General features: G+C 36.3%; 6 protein-coding genes and 1 long non-coding RNA gene across 12 annotated transcripts; 4 read left to right on the top strand and 3 right to left on the bottom strand.

The window, feature by feature from the left end:
- On the top strand, positions 2,817–4,634 carry LOC104725419 (protein DEHYDRATION-INDUCED 19 homolog 7). Its single transcript, XM_010444083.1, has 5 exons — positions 2,817–3,113; positions 3,210–3,346; positions 3,877–3,954; positions 4,046–4,281; positions 4,365–4,634. The coding sequence occupies exons 1-5, from the start codon at positions 3,035–3,037 to the stop codon at positions 4,468–4,470; spliced, it is 636 nt and encodes a 211-aa protein (XP_010442385.1). The 5' UTR covers positions 2,817–3,034; the 3' UTR covers positions 4,471–4,634.
- On the top strand, positions 5,013–6,223 carry LOC104728732 (protein DEHYDRATION-INDUCED 19 homolog 7-like). Its single transcript, XM_010447675.2, has 4 exons — positions 5,013–5,105; positions 5,466–5,543; positions 5,635–5,870; positions 5,954–6,223. The coding sequence occupies exons 1-4, from the start codon at positions 5,013–5,015 to the stop codon at positions 6,057–6,059; spliced, it is 513 nt and encodes a 170-aa protein (XP_010445977.2). The 3' UTR covers positions 6,060–6,223.
- Positions 6,291–8,822, bottom strand: LOC104725417. Its single transcript, XM_010444081.1, has 6 exons — positions 8,130–8,822; positions 7,680–7,882; positions 7,345–7,582; positions 7,178–7,263; positions 6,988–7,082; positions 6,291–6,882 (listed from the first exon to the last, which is right to left on the bottom strand). The coding sequence occupies exons 1-6, from the start codon at positions 8,544–8,546 to the stop codon at positions 6,659–6,661; spliced, it is 1,263 nt and encodes a 420-aa protein (XP_010442383.1). The 5' UTR covers positions 8,547–8,822; the 3' UTR covers positions 6,291–6,658.
- On the bottom strand, positions 9,085–11,718 carry LOC104725415 (probable polygalacturonase). 3 transcript variants are annotated; one of them, XM_010444080.2, is made up of 6 exons: positions 11,507–11,718; positions 10,935–11,234; positions 10,443–10,563; positions 10,192–10,366; positions 10,022–10,092; positions 9,085–9,931 (listed from the first exon to the last, which is right to left on the bottom strand). In XM_010444080.2, exons 2-6 carry the CDS (start codon positions 11,157–11,159, stop codon positions 9,285–9,287), a joined length of 1,239 nt encoding a protein of 412 aa, XP_010442382.1. In that variant the 5' UTR covers positions 11,160–11,234; positions 11,507–11,718; the 3' UTR covers positions 9,085–9,284. The 3 variants fall into 3 exon arrangements, with proteins under 3 accessions (XP_010442382.1, XP_010442381.1, XP_010442380.1); XM_010444079.2 differs by having other exon boundaries at positions 11,511–11,718; XM_010444078.1 differs by lacking the exon at positions 11,507–11,718 and having other exon boundaries at positions 10,935–11,494.
- LOC104725414 lies at positions 15,791–16,593 on the bottom strand. Of its 2 annotated transcripts, none has more exons than XM_010444077.1 (2): positions 16,438–16,593; positions 15,791–16,237 (listed from the first exon to the last, which is right to left on the bottom strand). In XM_010444077.1, exon 2 carries the CDS (start codon positions 16,223–16,225, stop codon positions 15,806–15,808), a length of 420 nt encoding a protein of 139 aa, XP_010442379.1. In that variant the 5' UTR covers positions 16,226–16,237; positions 16,438–16,593; the 3' UTR covers positions 15,791–15,805. The 2 variants fall into 2 exon arrangements, 1 of the variants encoding a protein (XP_010442379.1); XR_757910.2 differs by having other exon boundaries at positions 16,121–16,211.
- On the top strand, positions 17,291–20,200 carry LOC104725413 (sucrose synthase 2-like). 3 transcript variants are annotated; one of them, XM_019232936.1, is made up of 11 exons: positions 17,299–17,507; positions 17,614–17,746; positions 17,840–17,991; positions 18,072–18,264; positions 18,361–18,479; positions 18,587–18,803; positions 18,888–18,983; positions 19,084–19,257; positions 19,432–19,547; positions 19,648–19,815; positions 19,905–20,200. In XM_019232936.1, exons 1-11 carry the CDS (start codon positions 17,419–17,421, stop codon positions 20,131–20,133), a joined length of 1,686 nt encoding a protein of 561 aa, XP_019088481.1. In that variant the 5' UTR covers positions 17,299–17,418; the 3' UTR covers positions 20,134–20,200. The 3 variants fall into 3 exon arrangements, with proteins under 3 accessions (XP_019088483.1, XP_019088481.1, XP_019088482.1); XM_019232937.1 differs by having other exon boundaries at positions 19,909–20,112; XM_019232938.1 differs by lacking the exon at positions 19,905–20,200 and having other exon boundaries at positions 17,291–17,507; positions 19,432–19,548; positions 19,671–19,815.
- LOC109127689 lies at positions 20,269–20,518 on the top strand. Its single transcript, XR_002034235.1, has 2 exons — positions 20,269–20,308; positions 20,416–20,518. It is a non-coding gene; the product is annotated as an uncharacterized LOC109127689 (long non-coding RNA).

The raw sequence follows: 20,675 nt of genomic DNA, 5'->3' as shown, positions 1-20,675 counted from the left end.
GTGATGACTTGAGGGTCACTGCAGAGGTTGGAACTATGCTTCAAGAGCAGAGTTGGTTGAGACTTCAGCTGTGATTGAGGAGGATATTGGGGCACAGGCAGAGACGGTGATTCCAGCGGTCCAGCATAGGAAGGCTCAGAATCCTGGAGGTTCCGGCAAGGGCGGTAAGCCTGCGCACAAGAGGAAGTGGAGGCTATACAGAGGCTGAGTGGTGCAGAATGCTACGGTGCGGTAGCATGGACAACAAGGTGGCTAGCTGTCCCCAGAAGAGTGCCACGCCAGCAGCTCAGACGATGGTTCGTGTGTGCTACCATTGCAGGGAGCCTGAGCACATTAAGCCTAAGTTTCCTAAGTTGCAGCAGATGGCGGTGGTACAGGTGCAACACGTTGTGCAGCCAGGAGTGCAGCAGGTGGCACAGATTGAACAGTTGTCGCGGGTGTACACGACCGCAAATATCGGTGGAACCATTGTTGGGGCGATCATAGGCATAATTTCTGAGACTCAAAACTTTTTGAATTTCAGTAGATTCAGATTTTATGAATTTCTTGTGATAAAGTGTTAGGATTCTTAGCACATGGGGTTTTTGTAGGGACCTTATTTGTGGGCGAGTTTAGGTCTCACGTCATGTTTGATTCTGGAGCAACCCATTGCTTCATTACCCCGGAGTGTGCAGAGAGCGCCAATATCATTGGAGATCCCGGAAAGTGAGTGGGAGTTGTCTGAGTTGTAGGAGGTAAGTTTCTGAGATTCCTCAAGTGAGCGAGGGGAGTTTATATTCAGATCGCTAGAGGGTCAAGTTTAGTGGATTTGCTTTTCAGTCCCATGGAGTTGTATGGTGTTATCCTAGGGATGGATTGGTTGTATCATCACAGGGTTCATCTAAGTTGTCATCGGGGTAGAGTGGAGTGCGTACATAAAGGAAGTTGGTGTTTGTATGAGTGAGACCGACTTTGGGGAGTCTTGTGATCTCGGCCATGCAGGCCGGGAAGATGATCGAGAAGGGACGTGAGACTTACCTGGTTACAATTTTGATGTCGGAGTCAGTGGTGAAGTCTAAGAATTTGAAAATAACATATACAGCAGCGAACAAAATTTGTTTTAGAAAAGGAAATAACCATATATTAGAATAATATTATTCTATACTTCATATCTTCTTATATATATATATCAACGTACATACAAATTACAACTACTCTAAAACTATATATATATATATATATATGTATAATTGAATTTAATTATCTAATAGAACAAAAACCAAAGTTGCTAGTTGCTATTAGCACAATATGCTCAAATTAAACCTTAGAACTACGCTCTCAAATTAAGAGATCACTGCAGTACTTAGGGGTTGAATTCCACAAAGACTCTAGACTACACAATAAATTATAGAATTTTGTTATTACGCTAAACAAGTTGATTTCAATTCAGAAAAGCAATGCAAAATATTAAAAAAAAACTGTTGTAAATTCAAGAGATTAAAAAGCTAGGTCTAGGGAATTTCTCAGGAAATTACAGAATATTAAATCAATAAATTAATTAGGATTCAAGTAATTAAAAATCAGATCTAGAATTCTAAACTCTTTTGTAAAATAAATCAATTCTCACTGCAAATATTTTCTAAATTTAAAACCAGAAAATCCAAATCTCTTTGCAAAATTCTAAGTTAAAAATCAGCAATAAAAACAGGTTTAGATTGTTCACAACATTACTAAATCAAATCTTTTTGCAAGAAGTAATTTTGCTTATCAATTGTTTAATCAGGAAAATCAATTATATTCTAATATCAATTTATTTTTCTAGGTTATTAATTCTAGATGGCCAATCAAGGATTAATATGAAGAACAACCAAAGATGAACATCTAGAAAGATAATGAACCTAAATAAACAGATCTAATAAACCATAAAAACTCTGTTAAAAATCATGAACCTAACAAGCAAACTACTCAGACATATTCAATGAAACACAAATCATATTATGAATAAATTGCGTTAAGAGATTAAAAGAAGAAGAAAATGAGTTCTGAATCTTCTCTGAAGGAGTCTTGATTCTTCTCTCCAAAAGCTCTCAAAAATCTCTCAGGGTTTTCTCTCTCAATAGTTGCAGGAAAAAATAAAGTTTAGATCTAAACAATGACCTAAACATCTTATTTATATTCTTAAAACACATGTAGGGACTAATGATGCAAATATGGAAAACTTTAGGGCAGATTTGTAAATCTTCAAAAAGAGGTGTCGACCTCACCCAAGTGGTGTCGGTCGACACTATCTCTCAGAATTGATTCCAAGTTTGATTTCCTTCGGTTAAATGCTCCAAAATGTTCCAAATTGCTCCACTTTGCTCCATCCATGCCAAAATCCTAGAAAACATGTAAAGACTCAAAAACATTCTAAAAACATGTAAAAACTCAAAAACATCCTAGAAAACAAATCATAAGACTCAAAAAACAAACTTATATCATTGTTGAAAATCGTAAAAACCATGATATATTAGCGTGCACACACAACAAAAATGGTTTAGATGTATTGTCATTTCAATTTCATTTGCTATCCACTTTTTTATTTTAACAACAAATGAAAAAGATAGACTCAAATGAGCTAATTGGGGAAGAATTGTTAACATAAACATATTATCAATCCACTTTCTCTAAAAAAAAGCACAACTTGGATAGGGTATATAATTACAAAAAAAAAAAAAAAAAAAAAAAAAAAAAAAAAAAAAANAAAAAAACACGAGCCACAAAAGGCCACACGTGTGAAAGTGAAACATAATATACTAATAAACGCAGTACAAAACAGTGAAACACAACCACTTGTTTCGGTTTGGTCAAGACTGTGAATACAAACAAACTCCGAACTAGTAGTTCTGGTCGCAGCTCTTGTTTCCACTCTCTCTCTCTCTTCTCTCTCTTCTCTTTACATCGTTCTCCTTCTAGGGTTTGGTTAATTTATTAGATTCAGCTTCTTCTTAATCTCTATAACATATCCTGTAAATTCTCTGTTCTTGTGTTTGTAATCTTTAACAACTAAGAAGAAATGGATTCGAATTCGTGGATCAGCTGTCCTTCTGTGTTTTCATCATCGTCTTCTTCACGGCGTTACCAATCTCGTTCAGGTTTGTTAAAGATGGTATATTATGTAGAGTTTCATCCTTTTGTTGTGATTTAATGGTGGAAAAAAAAACACTTCTTTTTATTTGGGGTTGGGGCAGATTTGTCTTTGGGAGATGTGGAAGGAGAAGACGATTCGAAAGCAGAGTTTATGTGTCCGTTTTGTGCAGATGAGTTTGATATTGTTGGGCTTTGTTGTCATATTGATGTGAATCATCCTGTCGAGGCTAAGAATGGGGTAATGTGAATTCTTTACTTTGACTTCTTTTCAATAAAAGAGTTCCATGGTGATTGATTCTTAGGTTGGTTAGGTTTAATTTCTCAAATTTTGAAGCTTTCTTGAAATGGAAATCGTTGTTGCTTTTTAACCCATTGTTTTGCTTAATCAAGTGAGCATTGTAACCCGTTGTAATTTACCATTTGACTCTCTTTCTCTCTTGGGAATGTTTCTGAATTAAACTATTGTATAACTAGTAATTTAAGGTCTCTTACGTGCCATCTTTGATATATGAACACTGAACAGAGTACTTGAATGATTACATTGAGTATTACTAGAGTACCATGATTGTTAGGTTGATTAGGCTTTATGTTGAGGTTTGATTTCCAACTCTTGAAGCTTGCTATTAAGTGTTGTATCTTGCAATGCTTCTGAATTAGATGATTATGTAATTAGTTAATTAGTTTTCCTTGTGTGTTATCTTCGATGTGATAACAGAGTGCTTGAATGGTTATATTAAAACAGAGTTTGCTTGTGATTTTTGTACTTAGGTATGTCCTGTCTGCACAAAGAGGGTGGGATTGGACATCGTTGGCCATATTACAACGCAGCATGGGAACATATTTAAGATATCCTTATGAAATTTGGTTATTCTCTTTAACGGTTTTGGTAGAGTTTGAAGAGTCATTTTGTGTAATCCTTGACAGTGAGAGACTTTACGTGCAGCGAAGGAGAAGGTTGCGTAAAGGTGGATATAGCTCTGCCTATCTTACGCTTAAAAAAGAGCTTCGAGAAGCTAACTTACAGCCTCTTGGAGGGTCTTCCACTTTCCCTCCTTCGTCCAATATAGATTCTGATCCTCTGCTCTCATCCTTTATGTTCAAACCCCCTTCGGCTATACCCATCTCTGAAGTAGACTCCGTAGCAGAAGTTTCACCTAGGGACACCCCTAAAAGGTATAGTTTCATGCTGTCCTATTAAAACATGCGCTACTTCGGTTTGTTTTCACATAGATCCTGTTTTTGTCACTACTTGACAGCAACACAAGACAAGTATCACTTTCAAACGAAGATCAAGAGAAAGCGAAAAAGAGTGGGTACGTGCGGGGATTACTTTGGTCAACCATGCTTGAAGACAAGTTCTAATCCCTCTCCATATCTTCTATTGTAATGGTGTATTAAGAAATCATACATTAGTCTCAATGTATGTAGCAAAGCCTTATAGCATAAGGGCATGGAGAGTATATGTTGTAATCAAATGTTCTTGACGTATCTTTTATGTCTATAAAAATAAGTACTTTTTCACTCTACTAAGGACTCAGAAATATGTCAATGCTTAAAACTTTTTCAGTATAAAAACCTGGTAAGAGATTGATATATATAAGCCAAAGCTGTGTTTCAGTTCAGCAATCAAATTGTATCACAAAAAGTGTTGCTTCTCAACATTACAAAAGCACTCCTCGCAAATTTCACTATATGGGCTCCTCAAATCCTTATTCAGGGAAAAGCAAAAGACCAAGTATCAGAAGATAAAGGACGATTAGGCTAACAATTCACAAAGCATCTTCTGAAAATGTAACAGCAGAGACTCTTAAATCGCCTGAAAAACACGCAAGAGTCTGGCCACTATTTTGGTGGTTCTTCAGTGTAAGAGAGACTTTATATGTGAAGTAAGAGCAGAGCAGATAATGGGTCTTTTGATAAGACCAGAGCCAAATCGATGGTCAAGAAAGTATCTTTCACTTTCACCTCATTTGTGGGCTGTTAGAGGTGAAGAATCTGTAGTCCGGATGATCAACTTGCAGACGCTTGAGCCATTTTTCTGCAGCTTGTAGCAAAGAAGTGATCTTTTGGGACTCTTGACTTCTGTTTTGGTTCCACACGGATACTTTCAGCTTATAAGATGCGAGTCCAAAAGTAGGCAACGGTAGCTTTGTCGTTGGTTCTGAATCACTGTAACCCATAGCACCTGATCCAATACATAGACAACACTGTGTAAGAGGTCACACTAGGTTGTAACGATCAGAACATAGTAACGATCTCATGTTCACATTATGTCATAGGCTTTACTTACTTTGAGGAGGTGGTGTTGAGAGAGAATGGAACGTTAGAAAGCATGCATCGAGATTTTGTAGTGNTAGGTATGTCCTGTCTGCACAAAGAGGGTGGGATTGGACTTCGTTGGCCATATTACAACGCAGCATGGGAACATATTTAAGATATCCTTATGAAATTTGGTTATTCTCTTTAACGGTTTTGGTAGAGTTTGAAGAGTCATTTTGTGTAATCCTTGACAGTGAGAGACTTTACGTGCAGCGAAGGAGAAGGTTGCGTAAAGGTGGATATAGCTCTGCCTATCTTACGCTTAAAAAAGAGCTTCGAGAAGCTAACTTACAGCCTCTTGGAGGGTCTTCCACTTTCCCTCCTTCGTCCAATATAGATTCTGATCCTCTGCTCTCATCCTTTATGTTCAAACCCCCTTCGGCTATACCCATCTCTGAAGTAGACTCCGTAGCAGAAGTTTCACCTAGGGACACCCCTAAAAGGTATAGTTTCATGCTGTCCTATTAAAACATGCGCTACTTCGGTTTGTTTTCACATAGATCCTGTTTTTGTCACTACTTGACAGCAACACAAGACAAGTATCACTTTCAAACGAAGATCAAGAGAAAGCGAAAAAGAGTGGGTACGTGCGGGGATTACTTTGGTCAACCATGCTTGAAGACAAGTTCTAATCCCTCTCCATATCTTCTATTGTAATGGTGTATTAAGAAATCATACATTAGTCTCAATGTATGTAGCAAAGCCTTATAGCATAAGGGCATGGAGAGTATATGTTGTAATCAAATGTTCTTGACGTATCTTTTATGTCTATAAAAATAAGTACTTTTTCACTCTACTAAGGACTCAGAAATATGTCAATGCTTAAAACTTTTTCAGTATAAAAACCTGGTAAGAGATTGATATATATAAGCCAAAGCTGTGTTTCAGTTCAGCAATCAAATTGTATCACAAAAAGTGTTGCTTCTCAACATTACAAAAGCACTCCTCGCAAATTTCACTATATGGGCTCCTCAAATCCTTATTCAGGGAAAAGCAAAAGACCAAGTATCAGAAGATAAAGGACGATTAGGCTAACAATTCACAAAGCATCTTCTGAAAATGTAACAGCAGAGACTCTTAAATCGCCTGAAAAACACGCAAGAGTCTGGCCACTATTTTGGTGGTTCTTCAGTGTAAGAGAGACTTTATATGTGAAGTAAGAGCAGAGCAGATAATGGGTCTTTTGATAAGACCAGAGCCAAATCGATGGTCAAGAAAGTATCTTTCACTTTCACCTCATTTGTGGGCTGTTAGAGGTGAAGAATCTGTAGTCCGGATGATCAACTTGCAGACGCTTGAGCCATTTTTCTGCAGCTTGTAGCAAAGAAGTGATCTTTTGGGACTCTTGACTTCTGTTTTGGTTCCACACGGATACTTTCAGCTTATAAGATGCGAGTCCAAAAGTAGGCAACGGTAGCTTTGTCGTTGGTTCTGAATCACTGTAACCCATAGCACCTGATCCAATACATAGACAACACTGTGTAAGAGGTCACACTAGGTTGTAACGATCAGAACATAGTAACGATCTCATGTTCACATTATGTCATAGGCTTTACTTACTTTGAGGAGGTGGTGTTGAGAGAGAATGGAACGTTAGAAAGCATGCATCGAGATTTTGTAGTGATGGACCAACCGGTATTCTGTATATTGGATACCTAAGACACCAAAAATTAAAAAATTCGTCATTTCAAATCCGTCCACGCATAAGTAATGATCTCAAGACTCACAAGAGGGTTCACATGAAACATACCATGACACAGAGACCCAACTGGAAGGAAGAAGATCACAGCTGCGGTATGTCCTGAGCTCGGGAAATCTTGACGCAAGATCCGAGACCTGGTGTATATGAAAGCGTTAGAACAAATATTGAAAGTAAACAACGGAAAGAACTGTCTTTGTTTGAAGAGGACATTTTACTTTGTTAGCCAGAGGTTCACGGCCAAACGGAGGTTCATACTCCAAGTACTCAAATAGTAACCGTCCCTGAGTATTGCTGATATCATTTTCTCCACTAGACAACGAGCCAGCAACAGATTGATCTCTCAGACTAACTCTATTCAGTTCGTTGACACTCAATCCCACCTCATTCTGCAAAGTCTTAGCCCTACTACTGCTGCTTCCTTCACTACTTCCTTCGTTATCCTCAGATGAATTTCTAATTATAAAAAGACAAATAATCAAAACCATCAAACAGAAAAAAAGACAGAAGAGCTCTTTCGTACAATAAACCATAAACATCTCAAACGACTAACCTAGGCTTCTTCGACGGATCAACATACAACTGAATACCAGATAAGTAAGGCACATAATACTGGACGGTGGAGTCGCTCTCATGCATATCTAGAGGAACACCAGCACCATATGCACTCCATTCTGCAAATGACTCCCAAAGATCCTCCAGCACAAAATATGTATGGCAATCTGATTCACGGGTTTTAAGTTCCCACCTGCTCCTCTAGAAAAAGAAAACAAACACGCAGCGGTAATCAATACTCACAACACATCTTGCACTGAGTTCAAACCTAAATCACAAGATAGTCTCAAAGTCTTCCCAATTCAACTCCAAAGTATGACTACAAAGTCTCACTAACTTACTTCGATCAACAATACAAACGAGATTATAAACACAACACACTACAATCTCCAGTTCAAGCAGAGCCGCAAATGAGGCAAAAAAAGCCCCAAATTTGAAATCATCTTACCATGGGAAATAAACGGGCAGGGACAACAGGAGTAGTATGCTCCAAGAACCGATCCAAGTTAGACCCATCACTCTGAACCCGACTCGACCGACCCGACCCAGAAGAAGAATCAGAAGAACCGGCGGCACAAACATCGGACCCAGAAACAACAACCCGAATCTTGCTACTAGTCTCCGTAACACCAAGACGTTTCCTAGACCTCGGCGGAGGCATAGCAACAACGCTCGCAGCCTTCCTCCGCTCCTTATCCATCAAAACCACCTCTTCTTCTTGAGCATCATCACGCCGTTGCTTCTCCCTAATCTGTTGCTGCAATTGCGCCTCTTGCTGCATCCTACGCATCGGAGGTGGGTTATAAAACCGATTCTCACCACGGATCGCTGTACGTGCGATTGAAACTCCTCCTGAACCCGACATTGTTACGCTAATCCCCAAAAAAAAGAAAAAAAAATCGATCGCTTCGAAACAAATTGAAACCAAAAAAACTGAAAATTTCTTCCTCCCCAGAAAAACTAAAGAAGAGAAGAGAGTTAAAAGATGCTTCTTTCTTTGTACTCTGGTTGATATCAAAGTGAAAAGAGTTGGGGAAAAAACTAAGTGAGTTTCTAGGGTTTTAGAACAACAAGAGATTGGGGAAGATGAAGGAAGCAAATGGTAATTTTTTTTTTTTTTTGGTTAATAATATTATTTTTATCTATCACTCAATTAGTTTATTTATTAATTAAAATTTTGGGGTTGCACAGTAAGGAAAAATAAATATTATGGTACGGGGTGTGGCGAAAAATAGAAGAAGATGGTTGGGAAAATGAAGAGGTGTGTCTCTGTGTTTGGTAAGCGAAAGGTTTCGTCTCTTTCACGAAGCAACTCTTCCTTATTGGACTGGGCTTTTATTTAGGCCCAATTACAACAAAACCAAGGATTTGAACAAAATTTTCTTTGATTACACACACATGAATGAAGAAATGAACCTGTACAAGATTATATAAAAATCTCTCAAGCTGCAACAACACCAAACAATGGAGGGGGGGGGGGATTTTTGAACAGGTTAAATTCTACACACTGTGGTTTATTGGATGGGTGGGGGAATTAAGAAAAAGAATCTGACCTTTTTTAGCTATCTTTAACAAACAAATATGAATCATGCGGAACTGACTCTCATAAGGACTCAGCTCTACCATAGTCACTATCAAAACTCTTTAGCTCAGGGCATGGTTCAGGGACTACGGATTCTGATGACCCGTCAACATACGAGCATTGCCAAGAATCAACAGGAGAATCCGAGTTCTTGATCGACAGAGAGATGTTCGATAAGATAATCGATGTGAAAGGAGACTCTTTGGTTCCAAAGAAACCCCCGGCGATGCTGATGTTTTCTCCAACCATGTCATGTAATCTGATGTGACTCACGAGCGGGAAAGCATTTTCGTCGAAACCAGAATCCGGATGAGTGCCGAAGCTACCATTGGCTATAAACGCAGTACCAACGTTAACCATATGGACGTTGGAGATATCAATCTCTTTTATGTAACCTCCTCTTCCTTTTGTTGTTCTAAAGGCAATCCCGGTTAACGAGTTGTGTATGTGAACATCTTTGACCTCGACATCAGATATGCCACCAGACATTTCACTACCAAAGGAAATGGAGGAACCAGAAGCTCCTCCGAGGTGAACATTTCTTATCTCGACGTTTGCAGTAGCTCTTGCATACGAAATACCGTATTGGTCCCAACCACTTTTAAGGGAAATTGCATCATACCCCATCTTGATTGTAGAATCTTGGATACACATATTTACAGAAGAATCTGAAAGAAAAAAATAGAAAACAAGTATGAGATTCTAGTGCTGCAACAATTGTTTTAAACACCTATTTCTGCATCTGCATAACAACTAACCTGGGACAATGCCGATGGTATAAGGAGATTCAGGAGAAGTGTTAGCTGTTACATTATGAATGTATACATTGCTGCAAAAGATCAGTGACCAGAGTTAAAGAGTTTACCAAATTTTTCAAAACCAAAGGAGCTAACAATAATAAGAGAGGCATTTTCAAACTGATGCTTACTTAGAATAAACCGAATGGATAGTATAAGCAGGAGCATTCAAGAACGTAAGATTTGAGACAAAGACATTTTCGGAAGAGACGAACTCAATGAGGTGAGGGCGACTGTACTCTAAAGAATTGGTATTAAACCGATCCCACCAAACCAGGCCTTGTCCATCTATAGTACCATTATCACCTAAGACCGAAAAATATGGAACATTAGCATTGACAATACAAAATATAAATGAAAAGATCGAATCATGTATTATTACCTGTTATTATTACATCATGTAGCGTATCACCGTTTATCAAACTCATGTATCTCTTCCCTGGTAGATCAACGCCCTGTCCATACGACGGTAATGGATCCACTACTTGCCAATGCGATGGATCCTATATACAGATTTTTTTTCCGAGGTAAGAACCAAAAGACACAAATGTTCTGATTGGGAACAATGCAGACCATGGTACATAGCTACAACATTTCGAATCACTCAGGCAGTATTGTAAATAGAGCTAGAGGTCATCCTAAGCCACAATGCTTAGTTCACCAAATTTGGGGTTTTCTACACATCAAATCTACTCCATCAGGAAAAGACATGAATCTCTAAAGCTAACCAGAAAGTTCTATGGAGTAGTTAAGTCACACACAAACTCTGATCTTTAGAATGATCAAAACTTAAGACAAAGAGAGGCACACACACACAATAGAATGATAAAAAACTTAAGACAAAGAGAGGCGTAGAACACACAGACAGACATACCTGGGAGGCAAGTATGACGGCGTCTTTGTCGAGAAAGAGAGTGATATGACTAGTGAGATTGAAACTACCAGTGAGCCAGCGTCCGGGAGGAACAAAAAGCTGAGCACCACCTTTATCGGCATAAGACTTAAGAGAGAAGACAGCATTCTGAAATGCAAGTGTGTTCAACGTTTTACCATCTCCCACAGCACCAAACTCCGTAATTCTCATTATGTGTTCTCTCATCTTCGGTCTCTGATCACATACGCCGCCGTAAATCGGAATCACACAGCTCAATGCCACCAACAAAACTAGTTCCACCTGCAAGAAAAAACAAAACATAAAACTCTTACTAAGAGCTCCCAAAAAATTCAGATCCGAATACGATAGATAAACATAAATTGGGTTCGATTCTAATAAATAGATAACAAAAAGGAATCATTTCTCAAACGGATCCGGAGAATATGACCAAGACCCAGAAAGCGAATGGGATTCGAGTTTCGAAAAGCTTCGTCTCAATCAAGGAAATTTCGGACAAGACAGCAAAGGACAAGGAGAGTTAAGAACTAAACCAAAATAATAAGAAGACGTACTTACTGGCATCATCTTTAGTTGTAACGAAAAAACAAAAAAGAAAGCTGTCAGAGAAAAAAGGCAGGGGAATAAAGGGGAGAACTTTTCGCGCCCAAATGTAACCCGACAGTGAGAGAAAGAGCGAAGAAGGAGTGAAAGAAAGAAGAAGGAGAAGAGTTATGATGACCACAGAGAGAACAAAGACAGAACAGAAGAAGCTTTTTTTTTTTTTTATGATGATGATTGAGCAAACAGTATAAAATGATAGAAAAAAGGAAAGACAAATTATGATATTTTATAGTATAGAATAATTACATTAAAAAGAAATAGATAAAAAATTTGCAAAATTAACCCCAAATGACAGCCTTTATTTATGCGTATTAGCATTTTAAGACTTTATAAATAATTGAGCATATTAAGGAAAAAACAACTAAAAGTGGTAAATGAAATATAAAAATATGATATTTTAATTGAATGTGTTATAAATTTTATCATTAATTTCCACTAATTTGCAATTACTACCACTTTTTTTTTTTGGCTACAAAGAATGAAGAAGAAGAATTGTAACGTATTATCGCCGACAGATCTTCTCACTCACCGGCCGATAGAGAGAGAGAAAACGACCTTTTCTTTTTTTTTGCTCGTCTTCGTAAAGAAAAAAATATAAATGGTTGTCTGAAATTGATTTTTTTTTTTTGTCTTTTATTTAGAGAGTGCATGTGTTTGGTTTTCTTTTTGTAACTTTTTCTAGATAAGAAATTATTTTTTTTAGTGTTTGATTTTTTTTTCTAATGTTTTTGTTTTTATTATGTCTTTTCCATTGTTTTGTCGTCGTCAATATGATGTCAGAGTGTAATGGTCTAGAACTCTAGATGTTTAGGAATGGAAAAATATTTAAAATTTGAAATCCAATAGAAAGATTGGATATTCAGAGTTCTCCGATCAATATCTTATCCGAATTAGCTATATAGTGTAGAATTCTTTTCACATTTTAATATAGAGTATCGTAAATTGTTACTTCTTTGCCAAAAAAAAAAGTAAATTGTTACTTTGGCATCATAAATTTTATATATATTGGATTTAATTATTTTAGCAACAATATTTTTAACTTATTAATTTTTTTTTGTATTGGTTTAACCGAAGTAGATTTGAAGTGAGTGTTAAGTTTTAACATTGACTAATGTAGGATATAATTTTGGTCAAACCAACACAAATAAAAAATTATTTGGCAGAGAAATAAACTGAAATTTTTTCGCATATGTAAATAACTAAATATCATTTACATAAATTACAAATTAAAATTAATTAACATTCTCTGTTTTATTTACATTTAATTTGTACGTTATTTAAACTCTATTAATCAAACAAAAGAAAAGAAAACGATGTTTACACATTTAAGAATTAAATAGTAATTTTAAATTTAAATTTTATGTATAATAAAAATATTTCTATAGATATTTCTATTTTTGAATATATTAAAAAAATTGTTGACAAACTATTCATGATGGGATGGGTGTAATATATTCAAAATCTCCATAAACTTATATATTTCAAATATCATGATTAATTATAGCGGGTATAACATAAAAACATATAATTCAAAAAATAAAAATATTATAATGTAAAAAAATTGGGTAATGAGTTAAAATATAAACTTTTTCTGGTAGCTATATTCAGTTCTAAAAATTTCACTAATTTGAGTAAGCGTCAACTTCGGAATGGTTATGTGCTTACTTTAAGATGATTATTTCGGAAAAAATTAAGTAGATTTGAATATTTTACAGAGTTTGAGAATATCAGAAAGGAAATACGAGTATTTTGTCATAATCTTTTATCCAATCCGTGAAAATATATCTTATATATTAGAAAAAATGATTTATTCAAATGCTCGTTACTACGGGGTTTACATATTCAAGCAAGACAAATGCATACATTATTCATGTGGTTTCGTAGAGTGAATTTTCTACGGGCCAAAAATATTAAATTTGTTTCCAGACAAACCTATTGAGATGGGTTTCACAAGCTTGACACTTTAGGTCATCCAATCGAAATTTTTTAATCTTTTAGCAGTTTTTCCGGTTTGATAGTTTATGGATTTAATAATAATTAATCTAATCGATCACTAATTTGGTTCTTATTTGATCAGGATCCACCATCACATCAATCCAAATTTTATGGTGAAACCGTTATTATTTCAACCTAACATTCACAAAATGAATGTAAACAACCGATTTTAGTTTCAGTTATAAATGTTAAACCCTCTAATTATATGTTACATATCGAAAAGCAGTACTCTCAACTATGATGTATGAAACTATTTTTACAATTGTTTTAAATATATATTGATTTGTCACATATTACTTTCAAATATATTGAATTTTATTACATTTTACAAACTAAACAAACTAACATTTTCAAAATAATTTCAAACTATATACAAACATATATTTTATAGAAACAAAATCTGGTATGTATATAATATATTTCAAACTTTATAGCAAACTTAGTTTACCAAATCAACCTCGTACATATGTGCTGATCCGAATCTAGTATGTAAATAACTAAATATCATTTTACATAAATTAGGGATTATTACAGAAAAGAGGTTTTTTTGGCCCACAAAATTTGAGAAAAGATATGATTACCCGGACTTTCGATTTTAGGCCTTTTTGGGTAATAGAGAATGACAGTTATGCCCTTGCTCTCTCAATCTTCTTCTTCGTTCTCTCCACACGCGACAGCCACCATCGTTTTTTTTTTTTGTCGAAACCAAAGCTTCTCTAGATCAAAACAATCACTTATTCTCCCAAACCTTCGTACTCCATCAACACCATCTTTTTCACTTCAACACTAATTCTTTGGTCTCTCAAACATAAAAATCTCTCTGCCGTTAACAATGGTGGAAAATTATAAAATCTCTCACAACATCTTTGATCATCCTGAAGTGAATTCAATGGATTCAATCAATTATTCGTTGGATGAAGAAATCTAAACCCTAAGGGATACTATCTAGTGAACCCAAGGCTCCAATCACAAGTCGAATCTGAGATATTAATCGGAAAAGACAAAATTTGTCTATTCATTCGGAGGAAATAACATAATCTTAACCAGTTAACACATTGTCGCATACCCAAAACAAAAGCTTGAAATTCTAATTTTATTATCTGTAATCGTTGAGCAATTAAAATCTTTTTTTTTGTTTTTAAAACCTTCAAAACAGAGGTTACACGAGAGAAAGAAAAAATCAACTCGCCGACGGGAAGATGTGAAACCTTCCTTGACTAGACCTTGGCTCACCGGCAAAGCGAATAGCAGTCACGGCGGTCGGCAAGTCTTCTTCCAGTCAGGCCGGAGATTTCAGAATCGTTAAAAAAATGGCTGGCTGCGCAGGGAAAGAGAAAAAATTGTTTGTAAGAGAGGGATGATTTGGTCTTTTTGATCGATTAAAAAGGCTTGTTTCTGTAAATCTGGACTATAAGCCTAAACCCATAGGAATTTGAGAAAAAAGCCTCAATTCTGTAATTAATCCCATAAATTATCTATCGGTCCACTGTTGAAAAAAAATATTATTGGTGTTCATCAATAGTATTTGGTCTAATGTAGACGTTAAAAGATTCTGATAGATAGGCTTTAGATGAAAGAAAATTATTATGTCTAATATTTGGTTGATATGCGTTGAAAATATTTAAACTATGATGTGGATGATTATTGTGGATAATATTTGATCAGCTGAAACTGCCAATTACAATTATTTTTAATCAATTATTATCATATTTAAATATCTTATTTCTAATTATTATTTGATTATTAATTTTTTCTATTTTACTTTTGTAATCAACTTAATATCTCATCTTAGTAATTTGTCTCTAAGTATAAAACATCAAAATATTAACAAATATATATAGATATATTACTTTTTGTGCCAAGAATATCAAATTTTGAAGTTAAAAGTATTATATAAAACAAGAGAANAAAAAAAAAAAAAAAAAAAAAAAAAAAAAAAAAAAAAAAAAAAAAAAAAAAAAAAAAAAAAAAAAAAAAAAAAAGCAAGAGAATGAAAATGAGTGAAGTTTGAATGTATATAGTAAATGTGGGAATATAAAAAAGGGAATTGTGGGGAAGAGAAGGGAAAGTCTAAAAAAAAAGAGCCATGTGCCTGACAGTGAAATAAGCTGAATGACTAATTTTGCCAGCCTGTCACTTTTTGTCTTCTTTTTTTTCTTCCCTTTTATGTTTTTTTTTTCTGTTTCTATTTTCATTTCATCAAAGTTACTGATATGATGATATAGTTCAGTTTTGTTTTTTTTTACATTTTTTTATTACGTCAGATATTTCAATTTTGTTTTTATAACAACGTTTCTGCAAAAAAAAATCTTACGTTCCTCAGCCCTAACCTTAGCAGCCTCAGCCTTCAACCGTCTCCTCTCCTCATTCGCAGCTCGTTCAGCCAACAACCTAGCCTCATCCTTAGCCTGCTTCTCAACACGAAGCATCTCAATCTCATGAATGTACTCATTACGATACACTGTAACTTTCTTTGCATAATCTCTCCTATCTGCGTCTTTCGGATCCTTTGGAGCTTCCCAGCTACCAATATAGCTTTCTGGCTCAAGAAAGTTGTGAGTCTCCTGGTGGTATCTATGGTGAGTGGCCTCCGCAGAGAAAGACCTGATAGACCCAATCATGGAAGCGTTCTCACTCTGCCTCACGAGTCGGCTTAGCTTACTGCAAAAAGCCATTTTTCTTTTTCACTGAAAAACTCAAATACAGATTCAGATTCAAAGATACATACAGATAATTCGAAATTTAAGTGTTGCAGCAACAATAAGATCCCCAAAGGGTCTGGTTTAAATCTTGATTAATTGGAACAGGTAGGGTTTATGAATCGGGGAACTCTTAGTTAGGATAATGTAAGCAAATGCGAAAGTATAAATTGGGTGGAGAAGCTTACCTGGGAGGAATGAATCGACGGAGATTTGTGAGTTTGGGACAGATAGAGCAGAGGAAGAAGAAGAAGAACAACGGCGGTGAAACAAACCGGCGTGAAGCTATTTTTAAGGCTGAGAGAAATGAGTCTAATTTGTATTTTTTTTTGTTTTGAATATTATTTTGCACTTGTTTTTTTTTTTTTTATAGCATTTGTTCATAATATATAAAATATGTTCATTAATACTGTATATACATATTTAAAATTTTGATTGGTTAACAAATTTTAAAAAACTAATTAGTAATTCTAACGAGAGAGAAAATCAATTATTTCTTTGAAACTAATATATTTAAAAGATTTTATTAGTCTAGTATTTAAAGTACATTTTTACAGAGATTAATAATAAATGTTTGTCAATGGCATTGGTATGTAAATTTTTACAAAAATAAGGTTATAATTCTATGGGTACTAGTACTACTGCTCTAATAGTATGGATAGAAAAGTTAATTATTAAAATTTTAGTAAATTAGTATAGTAATTTTTTCCCCATTGTATAAAAGTGAAGATAACAAAAGATGAAAAAGGCATTAAAGAACAAAGAAACTGATCCATTTTTGGCGGGTCTTCTTCTTCTTCATCTTCACATGTGTTAACAAACCATAGCTCGTCGTTTAAAGCGATCTCGGAATTTAAACGTGGCAACCATGTATCGGAGGCCCACCACTCACTACGGGCGTTACACTCTAAGTCGAATCAAGCGTTACATGTGTGTGGTGGTGTTGAATGAAACTCGCCCATGGTTTTCTGTTATCTCTGCCGCCAAGTGTCGATCTTTCTTCGCCACTTCTCACCAAGTTACCAGTAACCCAAATAATGGATTCTTTCTTCGATCTTGTATACATAAGCTGGAGTGGTTTCTTCAACAAAGTCCTCTCCTTTTGTGTTTTCTGTGTTTGCCTTATAAGTGTTTGTGTTTTTGCCTCTGAGAAAAAGAAAAAAAAAATCATGCCGACTGGTAGGTTCGAGACGATGCGTGAATGGGTTCACGACGCCATCTCTGCTCAACGCAATGAGCTCCTCTCTCTTTTCTCCAGGTCTCTTCTTTACCCTCTCTCTCTCTCCCTGAGACTCAAAATTATACCCTTTGCATGTGTGTTGTGATTGAGTCTCAAGAGTAATTGTTTTGTTTGTTATCGTTAGATATGTAGCTCAAGGAAAGGGGATACTGCAGTCCCACCAGCTGATTGATGAGTTCCTTAAGACTGTCAAAGTTGATGGAACAAGTGAAGATCTTAACAAGAGCCCATTCATGAAAGTTCTGCAGTCTGCAGAGGTTGAATCATTCTCATGACTATGTTATTATGTTCATATACCTTTCGGTTTAGGCTTTATTGATGTGTGATACACAATAAGTTTTCGTGTCCAGGAAGCCATAGTTTTGCCTCCATTTGTTGCGACGGCTATTCGTCCCAGACCTGGTGTTAGGGAATATGTCCGTGTGAATGTGTACGAGCTGAGCGTAGATCATTTAACTGTTTCTGAATATCTTAGGTTTAAGGAAGAGCTTGTTAATGGCCAGTAAGTAAATCCTTTTGTGCAAAGTTTTTGTGTGTATACTTCTCTGCTTAGATGCTTAAAGTGTCAACCTTTTTCATCAGTGCCAATGGAAATTATCTTCTTGAGCTTGATTTTGAACCTTTCAATGCCACATTTCCTCGCCCAACTCGGTCATCATCCATTGGGAATGGTGTTCAGTTCCTTAACCGTCACCTCTCGTCCATTATGTTTCGGAACAAAGAAAGCATGGAGCCTTTGCTTGAGTTTCTCCGCAATCACAAACATGATGGCCGTGTTAGTATTTTTCTATACTTGAACTTAGTTTATATCATAAACTTTGTGTAATTAGTAGTATATAACACTGATCCGTACTCTCTCTGTGTAATGCAGCCCATGATGTTGAATGATCGAATACAGAATATCCCCATACTTCAGGGAGCTTTGGCAAGGGCAGAGGAGTTCCTTTCTAAACTTCCTCTGGCGACACCATTCTCTGAATTCGAATTTGAGTAAGATCTATCATTCTTTCGTCATTCGCTGCATATTCTTTTTCCTTATTTGTTCGCTAACAAATTATGTTGCCCTTTTCCTTCTTGGACACTGTACATTGGTGAAGACTACAAGGGCTGGGATTTGAAAGGGGTTGGGGTGACACAGCACAGAAGGTTTCAGAAATGGTGCATCTCCTTCTGGACATACTCCAGGCACCTGATCCTTCCGTCTTGGAGACGTTTCTTGGAATGATTCCTATGGTGTTCAATGTTGTGATTTTGTCTCCGCATGGTTACTTTGGCCAAGCCAATGTCTTGGGTCTGCCTGATACTGGTGGACAGGTAGATTTGGTCGTAATCTTCCATTTCTGGTAACTTGGTGGTTTTCTGTTGATTCAACTTATACTCTACCGTTGAGATTTGCAGGTTGTGTACATTCTTGATCAAGTACGTGCTTTAGAAAATGAAATGCTCCTTAGGATACAGAAGCAAGGCCTGGATGTCATTCCAAAGATTCTCATTGTATATTTTCTTACTGACTATTTACTTTGTTCTTCTCCTTTTTAAAATTTTGGCATTCAAGTTTCAATGTAAGTTCATGTATCCTTGATGGCTTGTATAGGTAACAAGGTTGATACCCGAAGCAAAAGGAACAACGTGCAACCAGAGGTTAGAAAAAGTTAGTGGTACAGAACACGCACACATTCTGCGTATACCATTTAGGACTGAAAAAGGCATTCTTCGCAAGTGGATCTCGAGGTTTGATGTCTGGCCATACCTGGAGACTTTTGCAGAGGTTAGAACTTACTAGTAGCCAGATTTCTATTTAAACTCAGAAATTTTTCTTTTGCTTCTTTATTTAGATGGGGTTAGCTAGAGTTAGGGTGAACTAAAGAATATACTTGTACATATGACGTAGGATGATCCTTTTCAGCTGTACATTAGCTAACACTTACGTCTATGTGACTAGGATGCATCAAACGAAATTTCTGCAGAGTTGCAGGGTGTACCAAATCTCATCATTGGCAACTACAGTGACGGAAATCTTGTTGCTTCTTTGTTAGCTAGTAAGCTAGGCGTGATACAGGTTGATGAGTTTTATACTAACAAAAATATTAAATTCAATCTTGTTCATTAAAGACTTGTAAACTTCTGTTCTGATCTCTCCTTTACCATCTGAGATGCCGTGTAATATTGCTCATGCTTTAGAGAAAACCAAGTACCCTGAGTCTGACATTTACTGGAGAAACCATGAAGATAAGTATCATTTTTCAAGTCAGTTCACTGCAGATCTAATTGCCATGAATAATGCTGATTTCATCATCACCAGCACATACCAAGAGATTGCGGGAAGGTAAAAATTTCACCCAATATTCAACTGCATGCTCTTGCCTCTGGAATTGTGGTTTAATACCAACAGAAACTGTTTTGCTTTTGTTACAACAAGAATAATGTTGGGCAATACGAGAGCCACACAGCTTTCACTCTTCCTGGTCTTTACCGAGTTGTTCATGGAATCGATGTCTTTGACCCCAAGTTTAACATAGTCTCTCCAGGAGCTGATATGACCATATACTTTCCATATTCTGACAAGGAAAGAAGACTCACTGCCCTTCATGAGTCAATTGAAGAACTCCTCTTTAGCGCAGAACAGAATGATGAGCATGTGTAAGTCCTTTCACAACAATTCTGATCCAGCAATACAAAATATTAGTCCAAGTGTGTGATGCAAGTTTCAAATTTGTATTTAATGAATGATATTATATATGTATTGGCTTGCATGTTTCAATCTTCTTGTGTTGATGTNAACTTCCTCTGGCGACACCATTCTCTGAATTCGAATTTGAGTAAGATCTATCATTCTTTCGTCATTCGCTGCATATTCTTTTTCCTTATTTGTTCGCTAACAAATTATGTTGCCCTTTTCCTTCTTGGACACTGTACATTGGTGAAGACTACAAGGGCTGGGATTTGAAAGGGGTTGGGGTGACACAGCACAGAAGGTTTCAGAAATGGTGCATCTCCTTCTGGACATACTCCAGGCACCTGATCCTTCCGTCTTGGAGACGTTTCTTGGAATGATTCCTATGGTGTTCAATGTTGTGATTTTGTCTCCGCATGGTTACTTTGGCCAAGCCAATGTCTTGGGTCTGCCTGATACTGGTGGACAGGTAGATTTGGTCGTAATCTTCCATTTCTGGTAACTTGGTGGTT

Source organism: Camelina sativa, chromosome 11 (assembly GCF_000633955.1).
Source record: "Camelina sativa cultivar DH55 chromosome 11, Cs, whole genome shotgun sequence".
Classification (NCBI taxonomy): domain Eukaryota; kingdom Viridiplantae; phylum Streptophyta; class Magnoliopsida; order Brassicales; family Brassicaceae; genus Camelina; species Camelina sativa.
The sequence above is the reverse complement of the archived record's forward strand: the minus strand, read 5'-3'. Positions and strand labels throughout refer to the sequence as shown.